At 52.8% G+C, this 21,926-nt stretch overlaps 1 protein-coding gene across 1 annotated transcript in view; it reads right to left on the minus strand.

Moving 5' to 3' along the window:
* The window catches only part of LRRC75A (leucine rich repeat containing 75A), a 40,890-nt gene that overhangs the window by 18,186 nt on the left and 778 nt on the right, over positions 1–21,926 (minus strand). Inside the window, exon 2 of the mRNA XM_004685068.2 lies at positions 21,691–21,920. Within this exon, the coding sequence (XP_004685125.1) occupies positions 21,691–21,920 (230 nt within the window). The remainder of the gene's footprint in view (positions 1–21,690; positions 21,921–21,926) is intronic.

Below are 21,926 nucleotides of genomic sequence, written 5' to 3' on the forward strand. Positions count from 1 at the left end.
TGGAAGAATCAAGCCTACATGTGGCTCCTGGGGCCATGGCATTGGCTTTGGAGGGGCCAGTCTGCCTTGCAGTGGGGGGGGGGGGTTCTTAGCTTCCTTATTATGGGTCTAAACAGTACCAGCTCTGGGGGCTGTGCACATGGATGGCTCCGCAGGAGAAATCGTGGTAACATCAGCAGGTGAGCCTGAGTCACTGTCAAGGGCAACTTTGCTCAGAGAGTGTGGCCAGCCTGGAACTGGAGCACGGGAGCCAGGTTTGAGGACTCCTTCCAGTGGAGAGAGAGAGAGAGGGTGGTCCTGGAATTAGTGGCCAGAAGTGAGCAGAGATCCACACAGAAAGGTCAGACGGGCACTGTGTGAAGCTGGCCCCTGAGGCCCCTCTCCGATGACAGACCAGCACGCCAGGTTTTCTTTGTACGCTGGACCCAAAAACCTATCACGGAGACCAAGAGCAGGAGCAGCACATGTGAGAATCCAACTGCCTTCTACTAAGCCACACATTAAAGAGATGGGCTAACGTGTGAAATAATGCCACTCTTCATGGCAGTTTTTTCTTTGGGAAAAGTAGTTATTTTGGTAGATTCTTTCTTTCACATGAGACCTTATTCATTTTAAGTAAATATATAAATCTTTAAGGTATCTTTTATTTTGATTTGTAATAGTTAATAGTATTCTTCAGCCAACAGCCACTTAAAAAACAACCCTGGAGGGGCCCTCCCTGGTGGCGCAGCGGGTTAAAGCACTGCACAAAGAAGCTTAAGCCACTTCCGCATGAGTTCGATCCCCGCCTGCCCCCGGTCTCTGGCGCGGCAGACCTCTCCTGACCCGCCCGCTGCTCCCCTCAGCAGTGTACTTCGTCAATCTGCCTGTTCTGCACCCCACTCTGTCTCTGGTGAATCCTCTCACCCTCCACATCTCTGGCCTGTACCCCAGTTCTGTATGAATAAATAAATCTTTAAAAAAAAAAAAAACCCTGGAGGTTCTTGATAATTTTAAAGAGTATAAAGGTTCTTCAAGAATTTAAAATAGAACTATCATATGATCCAGCTACTATCACACTTCTGGGCATATTTCCAAAGGAAATGAAGACAGGCTATCAAAGAGATGTATGTACGCCAATATTTATTGCAGCATTATTCACAATAACCAAGATATAGAGAAACAATGTAAGCGTTCATCAATAGATGAATGGGTAGAGTCGGCACATGTACACACACACACACACACACACACACACAGGAATACATTCAGTTATAAGAAAAAAGGAGATTCTGCCAATCATAAATAAGTGGATGGAACTTCATGACATTATGCTCAGTGAGAAAGCCGACCCTGTGAGTGCTCCTATATGTGGAATCCAAAATGAACTGAACTAGAAAGAGCAGACTGGTTACAAGGAGTAAGGAAATGGGAGCTGCCTCAGGGTTGCACTTGCAGACCCTTCGGTAAGTCCTGACACTCTACTGCACAGAACTGTGACTGCAGATGACAATCTGTTATAAACATTAAACAGCTAAAAGCCTAATCTTTTTTTTTATTTAAGATTTATTTTATTTATGCATACAGAACTGGGGGTATAGGCCAGAGGTGCAAGGGTGGTGAAGGATTCACTACAGACAGAGTGGGGAGCAGAACAGGCCAACTGACAAAATACACTGTTGAGGGGAGCAGCAGGTGGGTCAGGAGAGACCTGCTGCACCATGTGGGTCACCTCCAGGGCAGGGATTGAATTCATGCTGAGTTGGCTTTAGCTTCTCAGTCTATGCTTTAACCTGCTACCACCATGGAGGGCCCTAAAAGGCTAAATTTAATTGTCACCACTGATAGGAGAAAGGATCCTGATGTGACTTGACAGGTGTCTGATGACTCTACAGTGGCATCCATGACAAAGTAATTTTATGAAATAAATATGCTGTATACCTTAAACTTATACAATGTTCTGTCAATCATATCACAGTTCGAAGAAGAGATGAAAAAATAAAGAGTACAAAGGGATCTTGAGACCAAAAGAAATTTGAGAACTTCTAGTTTAAAAGAATGGGCCCTCTGGGAGAAAGGGAATAACTTGAAAGTTAGGGAGGGGGGTAACCAGGGAGCCCATGAGAAGTCTTATCTTCCCGGTTTTGCATCCTGAAAAAACGGCACACTATCCCTCTCTTCCATCAACTTGGAAAGCAAGGTTCCTGTCTATGCAGGCAGAGCTCCGCCTGGGGGATGTCTGGGATCCAGGCGAGGGGAAGCTCGCCCTGTGCCCACAGTTGGTGTCCGGAAAGGAGGAGTGGTATTCCATCCAAGGCACTGGCCGAGGGCTTTCAGCCTCGGGAACAATGGAGAACAGGCACCCGAGGCATTGTTGTTGCTACAGGCTTTCTAGCTCCTCTCCTGGACAGTTCCAGCATACTGTCACTCCCCTAAGAATGGTTCAACATACAGGGTAGCCAGAAAGATTTTGGGAATCTTTCAAAGTCATTAAAGGGGCATCCTTCCATCCATCCATTCCCCAAAATCCCTGAAATTCCTTCCCTGTACCTCTGCCACAGCCTCAACTGTCCCCCAATTTCTCCTGTCCACTCAGCCCTCTCTCAGGACCTAGACCATCCCTCAACACTTTCTGACACGTGATATGACATGGCTGAACATTCCCTCGGACGCTAACACTTCCCTCTAACATTCTGGCCAATCCAGTTCTCAGGTCAAAAAAGTGCCCCCTTGACATTCCCTTCCCCCCATAAAATAACAAGTGTTAGTGAGAATGTGGAGAAACTGGAACCCTTGTGTACTATTGATGGGAATGTAAAATGGTGCAGCCACTGCAGAAAGCAGTATGGAAGTTCCTCAAAGCATTAAAAATAGAATTACCATGTAACCCAGCAATTCCCCATCCAAAGCATTAAAAATAGGGACTTGAACAGGTATCAGTACACCCATATTCACAGCAGCATCACTCCAATAGCCAAAGGTGGAAGCTAACCAACTGGCCATGAACTTTGGTAAGTAAACAAAATGTGTTCCAGCATATGCACACAATTGAATATTACTCAGTCACTAAAAGGAATGAAAACGGACACATGGTATGACATGGGTGTACCTTGAGGATTACGTGAATGAAATGAGCTAGACACAAAGTACTATATGGTTCTAGTTATATGAGGTATCTAGCATACTTAAATTCATGGAGACAGAAAGTCAAGGGGTGGTTAACAGGGGCCATGGTGCAGAATGAAGAGTTATTCTTTCATGGGTCAACTTTGTTAGATGAAAAAAGGCCTGAAAGTTGGCCGTGACACAATGTGAATGTACTTGCCACATCTAAAGTATAAAAATAATTAAGATGTAAATTTTAAGTGTTGAGTATATTACCACAATTTAGACAAAGACAAGGTCGGGAGAGCCAGGCAGGCAGACACAGACTCCGTCCCGAGGAGGGCGAGAATAGAAAGGGGGCATGTGTATCTGACCACTTTTTCCTGCCCTTTGCACTTGCTTATTACAAAATTTTTGCCATGTGTCCAGCTGTGGATCTCTTTTCTTTGAATTTATCTCCAGTGTTGGAGTCCTTCTATCTCTAAGCGGAAGTGTTTCCAGCCTGTCTCTTCCTCAGGAAGGCCAGTGTTGTTTCTCGGTGCCTTCTGAACTTCTTTTTTCACATCCTTCCCACACTCTCTACTCCCCCAGTGGGGCTCGAGTCTCCTCCCATGGCACCATGTCATGTTTTGAACAGAAACTCTACTCTTACCACCTCCAATAAGCACTGCAAGTCACGCCTTCAATTCTTATTTTGTTCATTAATTCCATGTTCATCTCACCCCGTTTCTCCCCCCCATCTTGACTTAGCCTTTTTTAGTGGCTTTTGTTCTTTTCCCAAAAGTTCATCTCTTCCAGATCCTACTGTGGATCATTTTCAGATGTCAGGGTTCAGCTTTTATAGTATTTATTCCACACCCAGGGCTTCTCCCCTATTTGCTCACACTGGAGGAGGCTTGGTCTAGTGAGCCAGATGTCTATCAATAAGTCCTGGGTGACATAGGATAATAAATATTTGGTCTTTGTCAATTTCTGCCTCAGAGCTCCGAAAACCCTTGGAATGCCTTGGGATGTCTTTTGCTATACTAACGAGACACTTCTGGATGGTACCCAGGCATGAGGCTGGTTGTCAGGAGAACCAACCATGTGATTAGAGGGCTGGAATGTTCCGTAACCATTCCTTCCCCCACAACCTTTGGGGAAGGGAGACGGGCTGGAGGGTGAATCATTCACCAATGGCCAATGACTCAATCAATCTTGAAGTCTTAAAAACAAAACAAAACAAAAACCAGACCTCAAAGGATGGATTCCGGGTTGGTGAAGAGATGAAGCCCTGGGGAAAGCATATACTCGGAGAGGACACGGATGCTCCAAGCCTCTTCCATACCTTGCCCTGTGCGTTTTCCCCATCTGGTTGTTCCTGTGTTGTATCCTTTGCAATACACTGATAATTTAGTAAGTAAAATCCTTTTCTGAGTTCTGCAAGCCACTTTAGCAAATTAATCCAACACAAGAAGGAGGGTGTGGGCACTTCTGATATACAAGTCAGAAGCACAGGTAACAACCTGGACTTGAACAGGTGCCTGAAAGGGGCAACAAGGGACGGCTCTTGCAGAGTTGAGCCTTGACCTGAGGGATCTGAAGCTAACCCCCGGCGACAGTGTCAGAACTGAATTTAGTGGAAGGCCCAGCTGGTGCCCAAGAACGGCTTGTTGCTGTGGAAAAACCCTGCACCCCAAATGCAACTGGTGACTGGAATCTTGACTTCATCCCACAGCTGCCTCTCTGGGTAAGAGCTGAGTCTACATCCAGGTTCTGCTTGTTGAGGTCAGTGAAATCACTGACATTGAGATAATGTGACTCTGACCTTGGCAAAGGGACATATTTGCCCATCCCACAGCCTTCATCTCTGACACTGGCCAACAACAGAGGCCATGGAAAGCCACCACAATGTCCACACCCCCTGGAATTTCTCCATCTCTGGCTGACACATCAGCCAATTCTGGGGTCACCTTCTGAGAGCTGCTTTCTCTGAATGGCAGCAGCAAGCAGTGTGGAGAAGTGCTTTGAGGGGAGGGTGGAAGCAGCACTCTGTCCCAAAACCACATGTGTGGGGAAGTGGTGGTTCCTTTGCCAGAGGGAGAAGGGGCCCCCTGCCCTCCTTTTAGATCTGATTCTGGAGGGGAAGCCAGGACCAGCTCCTTCCTAGAGAGAGAGGGGTTTCTCCCAGACTTGGCCACCTGTCTTTGTTTTTAGCTTTTTTTTTTTTTTTTTTAAATGGTGCATCTTAGGTATTTTAGGGGGAAGCTGGGAGGAGCCACACTGGAAGCTGCCAGGCACACTGCTATTTTAAACCACAACCACCCCCTTCCCTTTAAACTGAAGGTTTTAAACCCATTCCCAGAAGGGAGGCCCTGCGGGAAATTAGCTTGTATCTGTCTCTTTCCTCCAGGCATGACTCCACAGTTTTTGCAACAATAGAGCCAAGGAAAGGAGGGAGGCAGCAGGCTCTGAATACTAACCCGCAAAGGTAGACAGATTCAATGCTGAAACCACCAGAGCCGAATGTGCAAAGCTAGTTAATGAGGATGTAATCAAACACAGGCCACCAGAAGGAAATTAATTAGAGTCCAGAGGGCACGCGGAAGTGGAACAAGCTGCTTTTTCCCCTTCAGGCTCTAGAACATCAGGGGCAGCTTGTCCCAAGGGAGGGGACAAAGCCTGTGGTGCCACCAGGTCTCAGCAGGGTGACTGAACTTGGGTCCCGTCCCCACGACATTCTGGCTGGCCTTTGCAGGGGGGTCCCCAGGGGCGGGAACTGTCAGGTGCTGTCAGGGGAAGGCAGCTGGAGGAAGCCACCAGGGAGAGAAGCCAGAACATCTCAGTGTGAAGGAGCCTGATGTAGACGCCAGGAAGCTGCTTGGGCAGTGGCTTGAAAGTGCCACCGAGAACAGAGTGGGTGCCTGGTGTTGGGGTATACACTGCATGTGAGAAAGATGCAGGATGCACTGGGTTAAGTGGTGTTTCCCCAAAAGACAGAGCTACACCCTAACCCCAGATCCTGTGGCTGTTCTTCTGCTAGAATAAGGGTCTTTGTGGATATGATTAAAGGATTGCAAGATGAGATCCTTATCCAATTGGGCCCCAAGCCCGAGGACATTGGTCCCGATAAACACACAGAGGCCACAGACAAAGATGGCCACAGGAGGACAGGCAGAGTGGAGTGAGTGATGGATCAGCTGTAACCACCAGAAGCCGGAGGAGGCAGAGAACGAAATCTCCTGAGAGCCTCTGGGGGCAGTGCTTGATTTTGGACTTCTGGCAGCAGAACTGTGAGAGAATAAATTTCTATTGTTCTAAGCTACCAAGTTGGTGGTCATTTGCTATGGCAGCCCTAGGAATCAAATGAGACATGGCATTGTCCTCAGGGTATAACCTTGGTAGGAAAAAGCAGAGCCAGGGGCCCCTCCGTCCTCAGGTGGGGACCTCAGCCAGTGCACCCAGGAGTGGACATCCAAGATGCACCTGCTGTCTCCACCAGCCCTGGGTCCTCTCTGGCTGTGTGTATCCTTGACACTCTCTTTCCTGTCTGTTCCCAGGTGGGGTAGGTCTGGCGAGAGATGCACCCTGTAGGACCACCAGCCCTAGAAGATTCTCAACTTGTACGAGGAGCCACAGGTCCTGATCCGGAGGTACAGAGGACATGCTTGGCTCCCCAGCCCCCCTGCACCCCACGCCAGAAGCCTGGCCTCTACAGTTGGGGTTTGGGTTCTGAAAGCTGTGTGGTTTTGAAAATGCAGCCATCAGGTTTAAAACCTGGGCCCCCTGGAAGCCATGTAAACTGGAGAGCAGAAGGATTTGCACACGCCCGTTAATAGTCCGCTGAGGCTCACTTGGGAAGACCCTTCTTGTGGCCCTTGGTTTGGCTCCTGCCCCAGCACGGCCGGTACCACCTGCTGCTGGGCACCTCTGAGCTGCTGGCTGCCGGCTGACCTGACGGGAGCCGCTGCAGAGCCCAGGCCACTTGCAGAGCCGCCGCCTGCTGCTGCCTGCCCAGCTCGGCTTCCCGGCAGCTGCAGCTGGCCTCTGTGGTACTGCTTCAGCAGAGCCTCCTGGGAGCACCCCCAGTTGCCACCATGAGTTGGGTCCTGGCCCACTGCTTACCAGCCCCCAGCTGTCACCGACACTGCACATACTGCATGGGATCGGACAGGAGGCCACCTGTGGCCTCAGAAGCTCCTTTTCCCGATTTCCCCTCTAAATACGCGCTGCTCTTGGTGCACTGAGTCTAGGTGGTGCCTTGCAATTGTGAGGGCACAGCGAGGACCCACAGACTCCCCCAGATTTGCATGGTTTCAAACTCAGTATGAGAAAGATCACTTAACAAGCAGTGAAGGAAGTAAAAGGCTGGTTGCCAGGGGCTGGGAGAAGGGAAGCGGGGAGCTGTTGTTTAATGGGTAGAGTTTCAGTTTGGGAAAATGAAAAGGCTTTGCAGACGGATGGTGGTGATGGTTGCAAAATGATATGAATATACTTAATGCCACTGAATGATAACATAAAAATGGTGAATTTGTTGTGATGCATTTTTCATGACAATTAAAACAAAAAACAAGTGGCGTGCTCACAATCACCGCCAGCGTGTAGGCAGCGGAGGGAACCCCTCGGGCCGGCCCTGTCACAGCGGGTTTCTGTACAAGAGAAGGTGACCACTGAGAAGTCGCCCTCCTGGCTCCCTGTGATTCTTATCATTAGCGTGGCTTCCATACCATTCCAGAACCAAGGATATGAGGGGGCGCACAGGCCAAGAGAATGACCACACAGCCACAGGGGTGGGGCCCGAGGGTGGGGAGCACAGGAAGGGACTCTGAAAGAACCGAGTAATCTCATCCAGCAATGAAGATGCCCAGGTGCAGGGGGAGGAGGACCGGCTTGAGGTGGGGGGGGGGGTGCTGAGGACAGAAGAAAGGAAACAAGCACAGGTACCAGGGACAGGGGCTGAGACCATCCACGGGGCCCTCTGGCTTTGGGGCTCAAAGCTCTCAGAGTGGAACTGCTTTTGCAACAAAATGTTCTCCCAGAATGGGTGGAATTAAACAGAGAGCCAAGGAAGTGAATCAAACTTAAACAGAGGAATGTATGAGTGGTTTTCTTATACTCATACATCAGGTGTGTCAGACTACCTAACAGGTTAGTCTTGCAATTCCAATTCAAACTGGGTAATTTGAGTATTGACCTCAGGTTTGACTTTTTAAAAAGATTTATTTATGCAAACAAGAACTGGGGTGTAGGAAAGAGGTGCAGAGGGTGAGAGGATTCACCAGAGACAGAGTGGGGAACAGAACAGGCAGAATCACTGACATACACTGCTGAGGTGGGGGCAGTGGGTGAGACAGGAGAGGCCTGCTGCACCATGTGGGTCAGCTCCCTGGCTGGGGATCAAACTTGTGCTGCAGTGGCTGCAGATAGCTTCCTAGTGCTGCACTTCCCACCAGGGAAGCCCAAGGCTTATGACTTTAAGCAGAACATTAAAAGAATTGGTCAAGAGCCCTCGCTGGTGGTGCAAGGGGTTAAAGCACAGCACTAGGAAGCTACTGGCAGCCACTGCAGCAGTTCGATCCCCAGCCAGGGAGCTGACCCACATGGTGCAGCAGGCCTCTCCTGTCTCCCCTGCTGCTCCCCTCAGCAGTGTATTTCAGTAGATCCACCTGTTCTGCTCCTCACTCTGTCTCTGGTAAATTCTCTCCTATCTCCCACCTCTGACTTGTACCCCAATTCTGTATAAATAAATAAATAAATCTTAAAAAAAATAGGCATTCGTTCTATAAACCTAAGACTTCATAAATTCCTAAAATATGTTAAATTTGTAAAGTCACTAAGATAAAGAACTTCAGTTAACCGAGTTATAAGCCACTTCCCTCCACAAACATGATCATTTAAATCTACTAGATTCACGAACAGAGTAATGACAACTGCTGGTTAAACTTAAAGTCTTAAAGAAACTCTCGGGTTGAAAATTTCCACTTCACTATACTGAACATAACTGAGGAAACCCAAGCGGCCACAGTGGTCTGTGTGTACGCGTGGTGTACGTGTGTTGTGTGCTGTGCCTGTGTGTGCAGCTGTGTGCACATGCCTAGCACACTAGCAGGGTTTACATGTGTGTGCATGCACAAACACACCACCAAGAACACCAAAAACTGCCCAAGGACAGGATCATGTCAATGAAGTAGGTGCCTGACACAGTCCCTGTCCCCTGCCAGCGCAGGAGCACTCTAGGTGGGGTTGGGGTGGGCACGGCCTGGCCCCTGGTCACAGCCGTGGGCGCTGTCTCTCCAGGGCAGGCTGGCTTGGAGCCCACTGCCCCACAGCCCCGTGAACCTGATGCTCAAGGGGGTACCCTGAGGGCCCCACTGACTGACCCTAGGCCACACCTCTAGAGGATGGTGTGCGGTGATCCCAGTCAAGAAACTGGACTAGAGTCCCTCCCTGGCCACCCTTCCCGACTTGGCCAGCCTGCAGTAGGGGCCTCTAGTCTCATCTCAGGGCCACGGCCCCCAGAGGCCCTCCACCACTGCCCCCTGGCTCTGGGCAGGCTGGCCTTCCTGAATCGGTGTGTGTGGGGGCGCTCAGGGTCTCCCCTCTCCACCAGAGGCAGCAGGCTGGGAGGCACCACGGATCCATGAGGGGCTTCATGGCTGCGGGTTGCTTGTGTTCTAACTCTGAAGTCTTTAAAAATGACACCCTCTGCATAAAACAGGCCTCTGGAAGCAGATGCCCACTGTTGCCAAGTGTAATTTAATTAAAATCCAAGAAACTGCAGTAGCAACAAATAAATAGCAAGAGGATGCTTTCTCTTTAGCAAAAAAAGGAAGTCAGCTGGGAGGCACAGCAGGTTTGACGAGGGTTTGGGTTTGAGTTTGGCCTGCTTCCCCTAGAACCTGTGTGGCAAGAGGCAGAAGACCCTCTAAGCCCCAGCCCGGGGGTAGATTCCAGGTCACTGTGTAGCCCAGGACAAATCAACCCTTCCATGTAGTAGCAGCCCCACCCACAAATGAGGACTGCACCAGCTCATTCTCCCCAAATGCAGTGGGGAGCTGGGCAGGAAACACCAGCAGGAGAGGCCTGGCCAGGAGAGGGCCTGGCCAGCACTGGATTGGGACACAGGACTTCACCAAGAGGATGACTATTAGGATGACTGCCTAGTAACCAGCTTTCCAAGTAGGACAGGCTTGCAAAATACATTTTCCAAGAGAGGAGGCGAGGACTGGAAGGTCATTTCACACAGGGAGCTGATCAGAGGCTCCGGAAGTCTCTAACACCATCTCTCCCAGCCACAGGTCCTTGGAGGACAGGTATATTAGGATTCTGCAGAGAAACAGAACCTACAGGGGAGAGACGGGGACCTCGGACAAAAAAGAGGGAGTGACTGATTTAAGGAACCAGCTCCTACTGTTGTGGGGTCTGGCAAATCTGAAACTTTAGGGCAGGCCAGTGGCGGAGAATCAGGGGAGAATTCACGGGGTCAATTCCACACTGAAGGTATCCTGGAGGCATAATTCCTCCTCCACGGCCCACTCAGGGGAGTGTTCCCCATCTTGAGGCCTAAGGCCTTCAACTGACTGGAAGAGGCCCACGCACAACAGCGGGTCATGTGCTTCACTCAGAGTACACGGATGTAAGTGTTTATTACCTCAGAAGTACTTTTGCAATGACATCCAGACTTGTGTTTGACTGTAAGTTGTGGACCACAGGCTACACAAGCTGACATATGAAATGACCCATCACAACAAACTAAGGATCTTTACCACCTTAAATCTCTAAGTCAGAGGGAAGGCCGAGACGAACCCTCCAAGAATCTGGGTGAGCAGAGATGAGTCACTCTGGACTAGGAATCCAGCGTGAGTCCAGCTTACTCTCAACTTCAGGCAGGAAGTGGTGCCCAGGGAGGAAGAGCGGGGGGAGGAGATCCCCCAGAATCCGTGGCCATGGCCGTGGCCGTGCTCCACTGATTTCCCTAAGGCCTTTCACATTGGAATCGCTGTGCTCCAAGGTCTATCGCTGAGGTGCTGGATGTCAGGCCCTGGGCAGTGGGGAGGGCAGGAGAGTCACGGATGCTCTAGTTCCCCAGCAGGACCCCCAGCTCAGTATATGCTTCCCCCTCTGCAGGCCCCGCTCCTCAAGCCCCAAAACTCCCCGTACACAGACGAAACAAGGGCCGCACCAGCACAGCAAGAAAGACTGGCTGAGCTTAATGGCTGCAAAGGGAGGGGAGAGGGCAGCGTCCTTACGGAAAAGAAGGGCCCAGGTCTGGTTTCTGGGAGGCCCCTGAGTTTGCTCACAGCTTTCATGGAGAGGGGAGGTGGGCGCAGTGACAGGGCAAAGCCACAGGTCCATCCAGCATCCCTGGATCCAGCCCGAGGCCTTCCTTCCCTTGACAGACCCCTCCTTCCCCAAGTGTGGCTTAGAGGGAGCAGGCTGGGTGCTTTGCTTCTAGCTGGCTGCCTTGTCCAACCAGCTGCACTGACCTGGGCTTCCCCGCCAGCCTCTTGCTGGTTTTCCTAAAACCAGGGCTGCCCTCTTCGGCTGCTCTGTGCCCCCAACCCTTTGGCGTCTCTGCTCTGGGGTCTCACTCACAGCCCAGCCTTTCTGAGATCGAACATACCCAGAATGTCTCTACGAGCGGATGATCTCTATGGGAGAGATGGGAATTGTCGGAACTGGCAGCCTGGAGCCTTTTGTGTCTGAGTCTGTATTCCAGAACCGTCCTTCCACATTGCTGACGGCCTCTGGGTCGACAGCTGTCTGGAAACCCCAGGGTGAGGATCTGCCTAAAAGTGTTTTCCTTTGAAACTCTACAACTCCAAAAGAAAGTGGAAAACATTTTGCAGTTGAGAATAATAAAAAGCCCAGATGACTGGCAGCTCCTAGGGAAAGACTAAATCCAAGGGAATTCGTCTGGAGGCATGGAGGTTATTTACGGGGGGTGGGAAATATCCAAACCTCATTTCCCTCAGAACTGGTAGAAGTGGAACCTACACAGCCTGGGAAGCTGGAGGGGGAGTTCCTGGGTTCCTGGAACACTGGGGCTGGGTCTGTGGGAGACCAGTAAGGAAGGGCACCATAGCCTCCTGGGCCTAACTTCAGACCACTCAGGGCATCTCCCGCTGTGTCTGATGCCCTTTGAGGAGAATGGGTGTTGAGGCAGAACCTGCTAGAAGAAGATGCCCAACTGCTTCAGCTACCTGATTTAGGAGGAAGAAGGCAAGTATCCAACTCAGGCAGAAGACATACTTTGGCTGACATTTTGCTGTACCCTGCCTCGGTGATCTGGGAGGGCTGGGTGGAGTGGGAGAAGGGATGACGATGCTGACTGGCCCCAGTTGATACGCTAAATCTCTATACAACGTTATCAAGTTTGTCAAGTACAGCGGTGCAAGGTGTGCACTGTACAAGGTTGCGTGGGCGGGGCTGGCCTCACCAAGAGAGGAATCTCCTACTCTTCACGAAGGCACTGTTGGGACTAGGAGTTGCCCTGAAGGAAACTGACCAAGGCCAAGAGTGCTCAGGTCACTGGACTCATTCGATGAGTGGCCTTATCATGACCGTCCTTGGTTCTGGGCCTCCCTGGTGGTCGAGCGGTGAAGGCAGCACTGTCGTCTTTATGGCCTCAGCGTGATCTGGGGCAGGAAGTGGACCCACATGGTGCAGTGACCTGTTCTGTCTTGCCCACTGCCCCCACCCTGTCTCTGGTGAAGTCTCTCACCCTCTGCACCTCTGGCCTACACCCCAGTTCCTCCAGGCATAAATAAATAAATAAAGCTGCAAAAAGTAAGAAAGTCCTTGGTTCTCCTAGGCTGTGAGGGGCAAGGTGAGGCCGAGCTGGACAGTGAGCTCCCCAGCACGCCTGACTGGACGACTTTCTCTTCAGCCGATGGTCTCGACCACCACTTTCTCCAACATCACTTTGTCATTTTTAGCCACTGCTGTTACAACCTTTTACTTTAAAAAATAAGCTGGTAAGAAAACGATCACTTAGAGAAGATGCTCAGGGGAACACTGCTCCCCACTCCCCAACTCCCTCTCCTGCCAGTCCACACACAGTGCCCACAGCTGGGGCTCCCCCACCCTGCCGCCCACCTCATGCAGAGTCCGGAGCCTCTTCTTGTGCCTACCCGGGAGGGGACCTGCCCCAACCCAAGAAAGATGGTCGCAGGCCTGCTGGACCCTGTGCGGTCTGTGGCTCCGCTCTGGGCTGGTTTTGGCCTCCTCAGAGCACCTAGTTGTGGTTGCGGCAGACAGGGAAGGAAGGAACCACAGGAGTTCCTTCCTTCCCTCCATTTCCTCTAGGGAGGCAGAGGGCAGATCTAGGCCCGAGGACACTGGAATCCCAAGCCTGCCTGTCCTCTGGCGGCCAGTGACGCAGGACCATTCACATGGTGTCACCACAGAGGACAGGATGGCCAGTAATGAAAAGGCCAGAGGGCTGGCCCAGCACCCTTTGGGGGGCTGAGAGCCCCCCATGCTTCCTCTATGTAGCCCTGCCTCCTGTTACTCTAGCTTGTACCTAGTGAAGAAGTGATATCCCCCGGGGAAGGAGTAGGGACCCCTGCATGAGACACTGTGGTCAGTCGGTCAGTCTCAGAAACCTTCTCGGTCAGGCTGAGCGTCCTCAGGATGCCAGAGCTTGGGTCTTCCGCCCTGGGCCATGGCAGGACAGCATCAGGTGCTGCCAAGCAGGGTTCTGTGGCAGGGTTGGGCCACAGCCAGGCGCTGTGATGGAGACGGTCACTCTCCACGGGCCACACGCAGGCAGGCAAAGTGTCTGTGTTTGGCAGAGGATGCCAGCCCCTCCTGGGTGTAGTTCCAGCCTCTCCTGGGTGGGAAGTTCCAGACTGACCATTTACCAGGAGGGGAAAGCAGGAAGGCAGGTTTTCTTCCCAGCTGGGATCCCTCTGGGATCCAGAAGCCTGAACAGTCACCCAGAGAACACAGCACCCTCCCTCCTCAGGGCATCACCATTCCCCCACCATGGTCTGCAACTGGGCAGGGTCTCGGATGAGGCAGTGGTGAGTGCTGAGGGGCCAGGCCCATGGGAAGGTGGGTGAATTGGGAATGGGGATGCCAGGTATGCTGGACCAGTGCCCTGCGGCTTGGCATGTACTGGCCTGGACGGCCCATGTCCAGGGAGGGAGCCTGAGGGTTCTGTTGAGACACCCTGGTCCCTGTCTCCCCATCGCCTGGGAGGGAATCCTGCCCTCTTTGTGGGCCTGAGACTGTGGACAGAAGGGCAGCGGGGCTGGGGGTGGCGGTCATAGGCTGCCACCTTTGGAGGCCACCAGTCTTGGCTCCCTGCAGGTGGAAGATGTTCTTGATGGGGGAGGGCCTCCAGGCCTCCAGGTCCCACGGGGTCCTGCTCTTCCTGCTGGCTCTCAGCGGGAGAGTGGTGCCCTGCGGCCTCCTGTGTAGCTCTGCTTGGGGCAGCTGGCGTGCAGGGTGGCAAGTCCCTGCTCTGGCCTCTGCCCCCAGACTGTGTGGCTCCCTCAGCCCTAGGGTTTCAGGGCTGTCCTTCCCCCCAGAAGTCCCGCCCCCTGTGCCCAGCTCTTCTATCAGCTGGGGACAAAGAAGTGACTTCTGGGCAGGAATGTGAACCCTGCCTCAAGGCCAGAACACAGAAAACCTAGAAGCCTGGTGGAACCCGAGAGGTGCTAGGGCGGCTCAGTAGTCACCTCAACTACTTACCCTTCCAGATTGTAAATGGGGACACCGAGGCCAGAGAAGTTTCGTTGATCGACAAGTCAGGGGACCAGAACCAAGGACCCCGCATTCCCAGGCAAGGCAGCCTTGGCCTCAGCATCCCTTCTCCACACCCGCTAAAACCTCACATACCCTGCATGCTCCCTCCTCATGACCCCTCCACACCTCCTTCTGGAGGGGAAACCGCCTTCTCTGTGGGGTGCCTGCCCCCTCCCAGTGCCTAGATCAGCACTTGACCGTGGAATCACTGAGTTAATTTCCAGTCTCACTGTTGCTCACCTGTATCTCTTGTCTTTCCACAATGGATATTGTTTTTATATTTCAAAAAAGCCATCCTTTTTTTTTTTTTTTACTTTTTTTTTCACCAGAAGCAATATCCTGCTGACCTCACAAAACTATTTATGGAGCAAAACAAACATGAGTAAATGCTTTATGGACTGGAAATCAAGGTGCAGACAGGCGGAGCATCCTGGTGCTGCTTCTCACTCAAGGTGCCGGGGCCACCACCCGCTCCTTTCCGCTCTCACAGGCCCTGCCTGGAGGCTGGAGCGGGGCGAGGAGGGCAGTGCAGCGGGAGGCGGACAACGGTCAGGCGGACACTAACAAGAGATGACAAGTCTGCTTCTCATCCGGAGAAAGGGAGAGACGAGAGTAACACCCAGACAAAGAGACTGCAGGAACCAGGAGGGAGAGGGGCAGGGAGAGACCGGGAGCTTGGGGGACCAGGCGGGGGGACGGCAACTCTGGAGACATGTCGACTTCAGACCCAAGGCAAGGCCACCTCTGCAGGCACACACACGTGCCACTCCCGGCTCGCAGCCGGACTCCTGTGTCTATCCCCATTAAGATAAAGTTAGAAACATCAAAATGCCACATCCTTTTGTGCAGCAGCCTGGGCAGGACTCCATATGGCTGTGGCAGCCCGGAGTGTGAGCTAATAAAAGTTTAAAACAAAACAAAACAAAACAGAAACAGCAGGGAAATGCCCCAGAGGTCCACATGGGCACAGCTCAGAGTGGGGGTGGGTGGGGAGCAGGGCTGCACCGCCAAGTGCCAAGGTCACTGCTCTCCAGAGAACACCCATCTCTCTCAGTGACTGTGCCCAAGATACGGCGACTGAGTCAGCCACTTCACACAGCTGGGTCCCTGTCCCATCCCCCTAGTTTCTCCTGACTGGAAAGGATACGCTACAGCTACAGCCTACGCAGCCGATACAGCTTGCAGGGGTGGGGCGGTGCAGAGGGGACAGATTGTTTTTCTCATAGGTTACCTGCAGCACTGCTCCTGGGGGGCGACTGATCAAGGTCCCCACTTTGGGGAGGGATCTCCTGAGGTTTTGCCCTGCCTCTTGGGCATCAGGAATGGGGGTGTCAGAAGAATAATGTGCTCACTTGGGTCACCCTTCAAGGTGGCTTTCTCCTGTAGGAAGTGGGAGGGGATGCTGGTGGAAGCCACTGAAACCCTGAGAAAGGGAAGGAGCAGGCTTACCCCTCAGCAGGTCCCTACTAAGATAACCTGCTCCATGAAAGCACTTCAGAAGTCTGAGCCAGACCCCCAGGGCTCCTGGAATACCACGGCGACTGGGGGTGAGGGAGTGGAGATATGACTCGTGAGTTTAAAATCTGTTTACTAAGGATTTCTGAAACCCACTGTATGCCCAGTAAACAATTTATGGTTTCTGCTCTGGAAAAGTGCACAGGGAAATAAAATGAAGTTAGGGAAAGGGGTGCGGGGCTAACGGCTGTCCTGCAAGGTCCACGGCAGAACCAGAGTATTTCAGGGGACCTAAAGAAAGACAGCAAAGCACTTCCGGTCATCTCTGAGGAGGTGGACATTTGTTCCAGAAAGAAGGCCTCCACCCCCACCCGCCCCACCTGAAGTTGGGCAGCTGGCCCAGTCCCAGGCCTTGAGGTCATGCCTGGTCATACCGAGGCACTGCGTTCCTGGCCTAGGAAACCAGTGAGGGGGACCTGGCATCAGATTCCTTCTGCATCTTTATCACTGGAAATGCCTGCCCTCAGCCCAGCCTGGCTGGAGAATGGTGGATTTTAAAAAGGGAGGCTTCTCTTTGGGGTAGGAGGAACATGATTCAGCACAAGCAGCAGATCAGGAACTTGGAGGCCAGGCCCTCCCATCAGCCTCTGCTCTCCTGCAGCCACCTCGGCAGAGCCCCAGCCTGCACCTGCTGCAGGGGACCCTCAGTGTGTGCCTACGGGGGCTGGGCACGGTGCCACACCTCTCTTCAAGAACCCCACCGCCTGGCAGGCTGCCAGGAACAGCCAAGCCCCACGGACATCGCTCCCAGGAATTCAACCACACGGAAAGCAAACGCACCAGATCTCATGACTGTTCTAACGAGCTTGGCAAATAAGCCCCCAGATGCACAGCTGGTGATCCCAGTGCTTTCTGAGGACACGCTGACAGGAGTGGCAAATGCACATCCTTACAGCACACAGGCTCACTCAAGAATGTCACCAGCCTGCGGGGGATCAACACCCCGCTAGAGACCACACTGGCGGCAGGGTCTCCATGCCAGTTAGTAGGCTGTTCTGACAGACAAGATAGACATCAAAAGACAAGCCACATGCATATTTCAATGCTAACCAGTGTGACTGATCTACACGGCAACTAGAACTCAGCGCCAAGGGTGACAGAGCCAAGAAGTGACACTGGAAGAAAGGACGTTCTTAGCTGGAGACAGACTCAGGTCAAGCCCAAGAGTGCGCATCTCCCTGGTGGCCCTCCAACCTGCTCCCCTACAGAGATTGTCTTAGGTGGGGGGAACAGAGGGCAAAGGTCACCTCCCAGGGTTATTCTGCCCATTTTTCTACCTCTGGAAAGATGTCACTGTGTAGTAGCACACCTGCTCCTGTTCTCCCTGCTTTCTCCTGAGAGGGCCTGACTGGGTTGGTTTTCTGCCTCTCACCACGGTGCAGCGCTATTGCCCAGAGCTGTCCTCTGTCCTAGCCCCACCCAGTGGTGTGGGCTGCCACGTCTGAGGGTCCTCAGGGAGCATCCAAGTGTTTGTCCATTATCCAGCCCCCTTGGGGAGTGAATCACCCTCGGTCCGAAAAGTTTTGTTCTTGCCTTAGTTGATGAGGTTCATGTTTCCAGGCGTAGAGTGAAGTTGGCCTCACCATCTTGGTCACGGCAGATGGGACCAGCAGTCCACGCCATAGTCACACCACTGGGTGGGGCTAGGACAGAGGACAGCTCTGGGTAATAGTGCTGTACCATAGTGAGAGGCAGAAAACCAACCCAGTCAGGCCCTGTCAGGAGAAAGCAGGGAAAACAGGAGCAGGTGGGCTACTTCATGGTGACATACCACAGGGAGACGGACCCTTTATTCCAGCGGCTCCATGAGGCTGGCTGTCTACAGTGTCTGACATTTTGGGGACTCAGGGAAAGTGCTAGGCTGAAGAGGTGATCCCCAAGTTCCAAGTAGGTTTGGACTTGTCTTCTGTGACTAAAGGTCACTTCTTCCCAAGACTTTTTTTTTTAAGATTTATTTATTTATGCATACAGAATTGGGGTACAGGCCAGACGTGCAGGGGCAGTGAGAGGATTCACAAGAGACAGAGCGGGAATCAGAACAGGCAGATTGATGAAGTACATTGCTGAGGGGAGCAGCGGGCGTGTCTGCCGCACCATGTGGGTCACTTCGGGGCGAGTGGGGATCGAGCTCATGCTTACGTGGCTTTAGCTTCTTAATGCTATGTTTTAACCCACTGCACCAGGTAGACAGAATCCAAAAACTCCTTGGGACTGTCCAAAGAAAGAATACCAAGACCAGAAAAGAAAAGACAGAATAAATAGCCTCACCAGACCCAAAGTCAAGGAGATTCTCTTGTCTGTTATCATCAGCACCGTGAGAATGTGTCCTGATTTGCTGAGCCAACACAATATCACACGCTTTGTAGCATTTACTCTGCTCAGAACCTCAGATAGCCTTTGGGAAATGAGGGGACGCAACTCAGAGAGGTTATCTGCTCGGTGCATGGCCAAAGCAGACTAAGCAGCCACCCAGCTAGAGGCTGGGTCCAGGCTCTTCTTAGGATTTCACTGCTCCTAAAGGGGAAGGGATGCTTTCTCCTCCTTCGAGGCAGTTTCCTGGCATCTGCCTGTACCCTTGGCCACAGTTCAGGACTGTTACCATTAAATGAGGCCTCCTGATATCTCTCCAGTAAATGACAAGCCCAGACAAGCCAGAGAGCTGCCAGTCAGTGAAATCACCCTTTCATATTTCAGATGCAAAAGAACAGCATTCAGAGGTATCAATAGCCATACGTGGCCTTGGGGTGTCTGTTTCCATATTCTGGGTCTCTACCAAGTCACACAGCAGGGAGGAGTGATGGCACCATGCTGTAAACCCTCTGAACTTCTTCCAGATTGTATATGTTAGTGCACCTGTCAGGAAGAGTGCCCATAGATTTCTGAGGGTCTCAAAAAGGGTAAGGACTCGAAGAGGTTATGAACCATAAGAACTGAGGATCCAGAGTCTCTGCCAAACCTAGGGCCTGGGCCCACATGAGTCTGGCAGCCAAACACACGCTACCAAGCCTAGAAGAAAATGCTGTGCCAATTGGGGTGGCTGTTCCCGTTACTGTCCGGGCTGCAATCACTCCTGGTCTGTTCTGCTCATTGCCGCCCACCCTGAGTCCTGGACTGGGTCCCACCTCGGGGTGGGCAGACCCCAGTGTCCACTGGGTTGCTGCAGACCCAGTCTGTCTAACGCCGAGGGAGACCCTGGGTGTTCTCATGTCTCCCAATGACTGCTCATTCCCTTTCTGAACATCACCACCTCCAGACTAGAGGAAGAAACTGGAGAGGAAAATACGATTTGGGAGAAAAAGTCACTTCAGTGTACTACACAGATCCAGCGCCACAATCTTCCCAGCAGCCTCAGGGTCCTAGAAAACCCCTCAGGACCCTAGAAAACCGCCTCTCTGTTGCTGGAAACTGTACTTGGCTCCTACACTGTCCAGGGCCCTCGGTCACTACCTGGAGGGCCCCAGATCAAGCAACAGCTCCATGAGAAGTTCCTTGCTGGAGCTGGACCTCACCATTAGCAGAGGTCAAGGGGGCCTCACATAGATGGTGGCCATAGGCCTGGAGCTGGTCGGCATGTTATTCTGCCTCTTTCACAGAACAGGGGCAAGTCTGACCAACCTGCCCCCGCCTCATTACTCTGCCAGTCCTGCCAATAAGACACGTGTCAGGACACGAACAAGACCAACATTTCTCAGGAATGATCCCTGTCTCTAGGACCCTGTGGGAGTTCCAGGGTACCTACTCTGGGAAGCTGGGAGACACTCAGCTTCCCCGAGCTGAAATCACATTCAGCTCGGAGGACAGAGCTGCCCAGAGCAGCTGCCTCCTCCTGTGGCCCCACCCGCCTAGCCGTGGGAAATACTGGCTTTTACTGAACCCTCCCACCTCGGCCAGCCCCCTGAATGCCTGTATAAACCCCAAAGCACCCTCCTTCCTGTGCTGGGTGAACAGCACGTGATCAGTAAAACCTTCTTATTGTCTGGTGTGCAAATGGGATATGATGGTCTGGAAAATCCATTATTCTGCTCGAAAGCAAAAGAGTTTTCTCCATAGAGGCCATACACTGGTTTCCAGTTTTTGAAAGACAAAGAAACACACATTGCTAAAGTTATATGGTGCATATAACACACCTATCTTTGATGATTCAATTCAGAGAAAGGCACCTGGAGATCCAGCAGCATCCCTGGCATCCTTCTGGATGCTGTTTGGACAAAGGCATGGGCAGCATCACTGCATCTTCTAAGTCCTCAAATCTCTGCTTCCCTCTCTCTGGTCAGCACACACGCGCGAACACACACTCCCGGGTAACAGCATACCAGCTACCAGGGGCGGGTGCTACAGAATCCAGGAGGGTATGCACCCCAGTGGGTTCTGGGGGCTCCTTCCAGGAAGGAGTCTCTTTCATCAAGGATGGAAAAACTTCAAAAAGGCCACCTGAGGTTTCCCCTCCCCCATCTGAAGTAAACTCCACTACTCCTGGGATCAATCCAGCAAGAATATGGGGTCTGCATTTGGTGACTCCCCAAAAGCCCAGGCAAGACAGCCTGATTGGTGATGCCAGAGGCAGTTTTGCCCACTGCCAGCGAGGTATAGCCTTCTCCATTCCCTCAAAAGAAAGTGTAGAAGGAAAACAAGACAAAGAGAGCAGTGGGTAAAGCTCAGCCCAGGGCAGCCCCAAAGCAGACAGGACTGGCCAGATCTGCAGTGAGTCCCAAACCGGTGGGATAGAGACAGGGACAGGTGGAGAACAGAGTGCTGGCACCTCCCGAAGTCCTGCCAGTCAGGCAGTCACACAGGAAACCAAGTCCAGCTTCCCTCTGTCTCTCTCCACTGCTTTCAGCAGGGGCTCGAGGTTGAGCACCTGTCAAAGTTGGGCGGTGATGATGGCACGGTCGTCCCTTTGAAAACGACCTAGGGGCTCTCACCTTTACAGTGCCCTGGGGTTCCCCCTAAGGAAACCAGGATCAGCTGACAAGTGCGCATTCCTTGAGGACCCTTGGCAGGGTCGACCACCAGTGGGTTGAGGAGAAAAAACGCCCCGGCTCGTATGGGTCATCCCTCCCCATAAGTCCTCCCACCAATCATCCCTGGGGACAGCCTCCTTCCCTGCCCGCGAAGAAAGAGCAGGGTCATTACTCCAACAGGTCCCCCCTCACCGGGGCCTCACCGGCCAGCGTTTCCTCCGCCCTGCCCTGAGGCCTCAAATTCAGAGAGAGCACCGTAGCACCTGCTCCCAGACTGGGCTCCACAACCCCGAGAGGGGTCCCTGGGCGGCGCCTCCGGGTGCTCCCCAGCTTCCTCGGGAAGGGGCGGGGCACTCCCGGGACCGGCGCGCCCCCCGTGTCCCCTCCTCGCGCTCACCTGGCGCAGGTGCTGCAGCAGCGTCCCCGCCTCCTCCCGCCGGCCCTGGCGCACCATCCGCAGCAGCTCCTGGACCATGCCGACGCGCCGGTGGTAGGGGGGCAGCCCCGCGCCGGCGCCCGCGCGCCCCGCCTTGTCTCCGGCGCGGAGCAGCAGCGACGCCCAGAAGTCGGGCCGTTCGCGGCGGGAGCCGGACGCCGCGCCGGGGCTGGTTCTCTCCGCCAGGCTGCCTTTGG

This window comes from Condylura cristata, unplaced genomic scaffold, assembly GCF_000260355.1.
Source record: "Condylura cristata isolate star-nosed mole 26May11 unplaced genomic scaffold, ConCri1.0 scaffold00017, whole genome shotgun sequence".
In the NCBI taxonomy this organism is placed as follows: domain Eukaryota; kingdom Metazoa; phylum Chordata; class Mammalia; order Eulipotyphla; family Talpidae; genus Condylura; species Condylura cristata.